Source organism: Lepidochelys olivacea (genome assembly GCF_965140295.1).
Source record: "Lepidochelys olivacea isolate rLepOli2 genome assembly, chromosome: 9".
In the NCBI taxonomy this organism is placed as follows: domain Eukaryota; kingdom Metazoa; phylum Chordata; order Testudines; family Cheloniidae; genus Lepidochelys; species Lepidochelys olivacea.
Genome location: NC_140419.1, coordinates 24,234,840 through 24,243,256, shown reverse-complemented (window position 1 = coordinate 24,243,256; position 8,417 = coordinate 24,234,840). Strand labels below are relative to the sequence as shown.

The following is an 8,417-nucleotide window of genomic DNA, read 5'->3' as shown; positions in this document are numbered from 1 at the left end:
GGTGCCACAAGTACTCCTTTTCTTTTTGCGAATACAGACTAACACGGCTGCTACTCTGAAACCTATACATTAAATGTGGTACCTTGTAACGTGGGATAAGCAGCAACCCGTTCATACCTGCTCAGTCATTTGGGAACAAACGGGGGGCACAGGCAGAGCTGGGATGCTGTAGTAATGATGCTACGCACCTACTGGTAAAGCCTGGAGGAGGTTTACAGTCCAGCACCCTTGGTAAAAATAATGCATTAGGAATTGAGAAGGTCAGAACCAGACTCATGCTTCATATGTGCCGTAATTTCCTACAGCATGCTGCCACATAATTTGTGTGATCTCTGTTCCAAACCTATTTATTTGTAATGGTTCTAGAAAAATATTATTGGGTGAAACTGATATTTTGAAATAATGGTCCTTCCTTTACATTCAGGAGGCCCCAACTTTTACGATAAGACCAAGCCTCGTCCAAATGATAGTGCCATCATAATAAGCACAGACAATATATTAAAGTTAGGATTCTGTCAGTATTTTAATGACAACCTTTTTGTAGGGAGGAAGTAGGGGAAAAATAAAATTAGCTCATGTATGAATTAAAACAATCCTTCCTAAAATCCACTGTTTGAAAAATAGTATGTATAGCTATTTTTTATTAATAAAAATACCAACTTTACGAAATTTGCTAAACGCTGTATAAGTACTGAGCTCATAGATTCAGAATTTATTAAGATGCTTACCCTAGGGCTTGTGGATTTTTATGTCATCTTCTCATCTTTGTGGGGAAACGTCTCCTCTCTCTCTCTTCCCCAGTATTCCAGTTCCTCAAAATAGCCATAACAAATCCCCATAAATCATAAACACAGAAGAGTCTTGAGGACCGGCCAGGATGAACAACAGTACAGATGATATTTATCCTGTTCCTCTCTGTCTGATACAGGGTTGATCTCAGAACTTGAGAACAATTATGGTCCTCTTGGCAGTCTTCATTGAGTTATTTAAGTCTTATCCTATTCACTAATATCCAAACAATAAATACTTAACTATAATCCACAGCAGTGTTTTATTACAGAGTCTCCTAATCCAAATTCATTCCTTTTGTGTTGTCAGCATTTCTGTATTTATTTTAACCTCTCTAATTTAGATTTATTGGACAAAACTCATCCTAGTGAAATCTGTGGAGTTACAGCAGGGGTGAATTTGACCTCATCGCGCTACCATTCCCGTTTTTCATTTTTGTGTAGGGGCTTTTGAGGGGCAGCCCATGTATTTGACAGCTCTTGCAAATTAGCAGAGGGGGCTGAACCTCACTGAGTGTTGTGCCTGACAGGGGGTGGCGGCAGTGTTAGTAGCTGCCCACTCTTCTTGTAAAGGTCATTAAACAACCTCCTCAAAAATGCTAACAGTCCTTTTGCCATCTGTGAGGCCCCACTGGCTGAAGTATTTTGTCATGCCTCTTTTCCCATCAGCCTTCCCAAGCTAGGGGCTGGGCTCCAGGATTCCAGCTGCCAAACTTCAAGTGAACCTGCTGCTCCCAACATTCTGTGCTCCTGATTGGGGCTTACCTCTGCCAGTCCAGTATAGTCATGGAGCAGGACTCTCACAAATCCCCATTCACAGCCCACTCTTCTTTCAAGCTTCTCTTCTCTAATGCAGTGGTATAACCAGTCACAATTTTGGTACTACTGTCAGCCTGTGGGGCAGGAAAGCTGTCATTACTGTGCAATGAGACTGAGGCAGACCTGCCTCATGGAAAAGGAAAGTATTAAAAGCCACATACAAACCTGCCTGGTAGCTGAAGGGAACATTCACATCACACCCACATATAGTCTGACCTGATCACTTTTAAGGTGGGAAAGGAACACCCAGACCTTCCTAATTACTCTCTTGGGTTGGTAGGAAACACTTACGCACACATAAAGACCTGCCAGCTCACTCTGCTAGAAAAGAAGGAAACAACAATACACAGTCCTGCCTGTTCGCTCTCATGATGGGGGAGAGGAAACTATCACACCCACAGCTGCATACAGGCCTGTCATAGTGGAGAGTGAGCTCATAATAATAACTTGAATTTATTACAGCAATTTTCATCCTAAGTGAGCTGTAAACTATCATTTGTAAATTATTCAGAATTGGGGGGTTTGGTGTAAAGTCTTTGTTTTTAATAGCACAAGCTTGCAAAACTCAAGACTTTAATGGAGAAGTAAAAGATACATTTTAATCCCAGAGACCCAATTGACTCTCATATAAACATTCATTTAATTCTGGTGAACAGGACTAGTTAAACACATATTTAAACATTTAAAACATTGCTATTCAACTAATTAAATAAGCATTTGTAGCATGAATAGACTAGAATATTCTTACAGAAAATGGTCTCCTGCTGCAACATATATGTAGCACTACAGCAAAGAGATTTATTTTTAAAGCAAGAAAACATCAGTAATATAACAGTGTATGTTATGACTTTATTTCTTCTATACTAGGTGACTGATATAGGTGTAAACAGTTTACTGATGGATGTTGGTTCAGTAGAGTGACAGTTGCTCAGTGCACGAACATTCATCTGCTGTATTCTGGCTGGCTTAGAAACCTATCAGGTGCTTCAGCCAATAAGATGCCAACTTACTCATAAAGCCTTTAAAAACCACTGTATTTGTATGATTAAACTGGTCTTTGGCTAAATCTAATAAGCTCAGCTATCCAGTAATGTGACTGATCATCACAGGTTCCATTTGGTATACTTCAGTAATTGACTGTAGCAATTTAAATGTAGAGGTCATTAGAACATCTTCTAGTTTATAAATGTACATCCATATTTTTCTCTGGTGAAAGCTCTGAATCATTCTATGGCTTATGGTAAAGGTCCTTCAGAGAGGGAAAACTTATGGGATGTAACAACACACAGGACATGCAAAGAGTGGTCCTGGATAAACAGGGATGGTAGAGCTTTGTTTGTACCTTATGACATCTGAGAGCGTGGGAAGGATTTGGATTCAGATAGTAAAGGACTCTTTAAAAAAAACAACCCGATTTCCCCCCCCCCCGCCCCCTCCCAACACTTGGATTGAATTATACAGTACAAGATAAATTTTACAGCTGAACTGTAGTTCTTTTCATCCCTATACCAACCAACCAACTGACCAAAAATACCCTTTAATGAAAACAGTGACCATCTTAACATTGGTCCACATATTGTAACTACAATATAATTATTTGTTTGTGCTGGTCCTATTCTGTGTTTTTCTTGGTTTTGTTTTTAAATTGGAGGCCTTCTGAATTTAAATGTAGTTTCATCATTGGAATAACAGAGACTTGGTGGGATAACTCACATGACTGTAGTACTATCATGGATGGATATAAACTGTTCAGGAAGGACAGGCAGAAAAGGTGGGGGAGTTGCATTGTATGGAAGAGAGCAGTATGACTGCTCAGAGCTCCAGTATGAAACTGCAGAAAAACCTGAGAGTCTCTGGATTAAGTTTAGAAGTGTGAGCAACAAGGGTGATGTCGTGGTGGGAATCTGCCATAGACCACTGGACCAGGGGGATGAGGTGGACGAGGCTTTCTTCCGGCAACTAACGGAAGTTACTAGATCGCAGGCCCTGGTTCTCATGGGAGACTTCAGTCATCCTGATATCTGCTGGGAGAGCAATACAGTGGTGCACAGACAATCAGGAAGTTTTTGGAAAGTGTAGGGGACAATTTCCTGCTGCAAGTGCTTGAGGAACCAACTAGTGGCAGAGCTCTTCTTGACCTGCTGCTCACAAACTGGGAGGAATTAGTAGGGGAAGCAAAAGTGGTTGGGAACCTGGGAGGCAGTGACCATGAGATGGTTGAGTTCAGGATCCTGACACAAGGAAGAAAGGAGAGCAGCAGAATACGGACCCTGGACTTCAGAAAAGCAGACTTTGACTCCCTCAGGGAACTAATGAGCAGAATCCCCTGGGAGAATAACATGAGGCGGAAAGAAGTCCAGGAGAGCTGGCTGTATTTTAAAGAATCCTTATTGAGGTTACAAGGACAAACCATCCCAATGTGTAGAAAGAATAGTAAATATGGCAGGTGACCAGCTTGGCTTAACAGTGAAATCCTTGCTGATCTTAAACACAAAAAAGAAGCTTACAAGAAGTGGAAGATTGGACAAATGACCAGGGAAGAGTGTAAAAATATTGCTCAGGCATGCAGGAGTGAAATCAGGAAGGCCAAATCACTTTTGGAGTTGCAGCTAGCAAGAGATGTTAAGAGTAACAAGAAGGGTTTCTAGGGGCTAGGGACCGAATGGCTAGGCAGCAGTTCAGCAGAAAAGGACCTAGGGGTTACAGTGGACGAGAAGCTGGATATGAGTCAACAGTGTGCCCTTGTTGCCAAGAAGACCAATGGCATTTTGGGATGTATAAGTAGGGGCATTGCCAACAGATCGAGGGACGTGATCGTTCCCCTCTATTCCACATTGGTGAGGCCTCATCTGGGGCACTGTGTCCAGTTTTGGGCCCCACACTACAAGAAGGATGTGGAAAAATTGGAAAACGTCCAGCGGAGGGCAACAAACATGATTAGGGGACTGGAACACATGACTAATGAGAGGCTGAGGGAACTGGGATTGTTTAGGCTGCGGAAGAGAAGAATGAGGGGGGATTTGATAGCTGCTTTCAACTACCTGAAAGGGGGCTCCCAAAGAGGATGGAGCTAGACTGTTCTCAGTGGCAGCAGATGACAGAACGAGGAGTAATGGTCTCAAGTTGCAGTGGGGGAGGTTTAGATTGGATATTAGAAAAAACTTTTTCACTAGGAGAGTGGGTGAAGCACTGGAATGCGCTACCTAGGGAGGTGGTGGAATCTCCTTCCTTTGAAGTTTTTAAGGTCAGGCTTGACAAAGCCCTGGCTGGGATGATTTAGTTGGGGATTGGTCCTGCTTTGAGCAGCGGGTTGGACTAGATAACCTCCTGAGGTCCCTTCCAACCCTGATATTCTATGGTTCTATGAAAAGAGTAACAATTCAACCAAAAATAAACTTCCAAGAATTATTAATAAATAAGTAGTCTTGAAAAAGAGATCACATGCCATCAGTGAATATTCTGTTCCCTCCTTATAAGCAATTGAGTAGTGCCTTCCTCTGCAAGTAGCCACACTGAAATAAATGGAACTGCTCAAACAGTGAGCTACTACTCAGCATGGGAGAGCGTAACTGAATCTGGACCCATCTGTGCAAACAGCAGGAGACAGAACACAATTCTCTGTTTTTAACTGCTATGATGAGAGGGAAACTATGGAGGAAAATGCAAAGGAAGGTAAATTCTGAAATTTGATCTACTTTTTTGACTTACCTATTTTGGGAAGGCTTTATCATTTTTTAAATGGCCAGAAAGCCAAGGAAAGAAGAGTTTTCTTATATTTGTAATGTTATTTGGTGGTACCTGAACTCTTTTTTAGGGCAGGATTTGTGATGACTTCCAGCTTGCTAGAAGGAAGCAATCCTAGGGCCATTACATTGATTCCAAGAGCCAGGTGGGATAAACCTGAGCTTTGCAATGTAAATCTCTCTAGGTATGACTATTGATCTCCTAAACACTGCTGAGAGGGTTGCATTACTGTTTGATAAACCACTTCAGAAGAGAGATTTTTTGAGATGAGTCCTTATTACAATGTGTCGGAAGTCATGTAGTTACATTTCTGTGTATTGGGCTGACTACTACAGCAGGACTTCAGTGGGGCAAAATTGGCATCCTGTAAGCAGAGGTTGGCCACAGCTTGCTTCCTTTCCCGGGAGGCAACTTCTTCAGTTTCCTCCACCACTCATTCACATTTATGGTGTTTATTCCTGAGAGAAAGGCTGCAAATGGCATACACACCATTCTATTCATGACATATTTTCATTACCTTTCCTCCATCTCATGGGGCCCACCGAAGGACATGGAACATGAGCATGCAGGGACATGTACAAAATTATCCCATGTGCTCACTCTGACATGCGTGTGAAGGAAAGCATGCTCATCATGACCACGCACTGAGGTAAGAAAATCATTCCCCCGTGCACTTGCGCTGCCACGCGTGATGGGAAGCATGCTCACAAGCACCCGCTGACATGACTATCAAGGCCCTCCAAGAGCTTTCCCTGACACCTATGAGGGAACTGCATGCGCTGACACACGTGCTAGAACACATGCTTAGAAACATCCACAGGCGTGTGAATGAAATCATTCCCCATGCGCTCACACTGACACATGTGCGGTGCGATGCACTCACGCGGACACCTGTGAATGGGAGTTTCTCCCGCGTGCTTGACTGACACGCACGCTCAGGAGCGAGCACTGGCACGTGTGACCAGACGTACATCTACCCCTGACCCTGCCAACAGCCGCGGCCAGCCGGAGCCGCCTGACGCACGCGCACGCGCACGCGCCCACTAACCGCTCCCCAGGCGCCGGCGGAGGGCTGGCTCCGGCTCCGGCTGCGAGCGGCCGCCTCCGGCAGGCCAGGGAGCAGAAAACCGCCCACCCTGCCTTCCCGTCACGCAGTGACGCAGATCTCGCAGCCCTTTCACATTTTAACCTGGCCGTGCGGGAAGTTCCCCTCCGGCGAGTCACTTCTCGGAATGAGACCTTCTCACTCAACTTATACACCTCAGCTCCTTGCGCGACCGAGCCGGTACTAGCTTCCCCCCCTCCCGTCTTGGCAGCCGTTTGTGAGGGCGATAGCAGATCCCGCCCCTTGGGACGGATTTGAGTTCTGATTGGCGTACTCCATTTGATTGGCATTAGGCCTATTGCTCTGTGGCCCTTGATGCTTTCCTTGCCCAGCCCGCACAGGCTTGGGCTTGGGCTTGGTTCTCCCTGCGGTAGCCTGGCCCTGGGTTGCAAACTGCCCCTCGCACAGGTCTGTCTGCAGTGCACTGAGATCAGCAGCCCCAGGGGTACTGGCTGTGTAGCCGGGCCTTCGGTCCCCTCGCCCCCTAACCAGCAGCAGGCACTGGGGTGACCGTGTTGGACCCAGGCAGATACCCCCCACTCCCTATGGAGGGTCTCCCATTGCCACAGTGCAGGGGGGTTCTAGCAGTGGAGGTCTCTCCTTCCCCTCACCGCAGGACAAAGACTAGCCTGAGTCATGCACAGCTTGACTGGGGCATGGATGGGGTCAGCAAAAATGCAGGGGGTGGCCTGTGAGCAGATCTTGTCTGAACCTGGGTGGGGATAGAGCCCCTACAGGGTGGCTTCTCCTAGACCCACCAGCAGAGTGAGGAATGAAGGATGATAGGAGACTGCCACCAAAGACTTCTTCCTCTCACTGCACAGAAGCAGGCAGAGGAGATTGGACTGGTATATGAGTTGCAGAGTTTGTCTGGATCATACAGGCCTTCACGAATATGGGGAGCTCTATCTCTCTGGTCCATTGCCTGAAAAGGAGGAGAAGGAAGTGGTGAACAGGGCTGGAGTTTGTGGGCCTGGTGCCAAACATTTATGGGCCTCCATGTAGTCATTATGGGCCCCTCCGAATGTGGGCCCAGCACAACAGCGTTATTGACGCCATTGTAAACCTAGTACTCATTGTGACTATGTCTACACTGCTGCCAGATCAACACTCCAGTGATCAATGCACCGGAGGTCGATTTAGCGGGTTTAATGAAGACCCACCAGATTGACTGCAGATCGCTCTCTGGTCGACCCCGATACTCCACCCTGAATGAGAAGAGTAAAGTAAGTTGAAGGGAGACACCGCAGTAAGTCAACCTAAGCTACATCGACTCCAGCGGCACTATTCACATAGCTGGAGTTCCGTAACTTAGGTTGACTTACCGTGGTAGTGTAGACATAGGCTGTATCCTAGTATGTCATATGTGGACATTGAGTGATGCCTAAAAACTAAGCCTAACAAGCTGTATACTTACAATACTGAAAGCTTCTCCTTGTGTTCTCAGTAAAAGTAAGTCAGTCACTAGCTGTTTCATTCTATTTTGCCTTAACAAACAGATCTGATCCAGCTTCCTTCAGACACTTTGTTTTTATCTTTCTCTGCAGCAAAGGGAAACGGTGTCTTTCCAGGCCCCTCTGTGATGTTGATATCAGGCCTGTACCAAGAAAACATTAGAAGTTCCAGCCTGACCCCTGAAGGCAAAATGATGTGATGGACTCATCTATAGCTTTGATATGGACTGAGGCTCCATGTTACAGCAGCAGGTGCTCTGATACCCCAGAACCACTTTCTTCTCTTGGGAACTATTATCTCATGTACCTCCTTCTAACAGCAGCTGCAGAATCTGGAAAACAGTGTGAGGAGAGATAATGAACAAATTTACCAGGTGTTTCCCTTACATACAAATAAGCAGCTTCTACAGAAATACTTCATTTGCTGTGGGTAGCAAGCAAAACTTTCAGTACTTAATCCATTTGTGAAGTAGTATTAATAGACCTAGCTGATCAATACTGAAAGAG

General features: G+C 45.2%; 1 protein-coding gene across 1 annotated transcript in view; it reads right to left on the bottom strand.

The window, feature by feature from the left end:
• Positions 1-8,108: 8,108 nt before the first annotated feature.
• The window catches only part of VEPH1 (ventricular zone expressed PH domain containing 1), a 177,712-nt gene continuing 177,403 nt past the window's right edge, over positions 8,109-8,417 (bottom strand). The window contains exon 16 of the mRNA XM_084638166.1: positions 8,109-8,242. Within this exon, the coding sequence (XP_084494292.1) occupies positions 8,210-8,242 (33 nt within the window). The 3' untranslated portion in view covers positions 8,109-8,209. The remainder of the gene's footprint in view (positions 8,243-8,417) is intronic.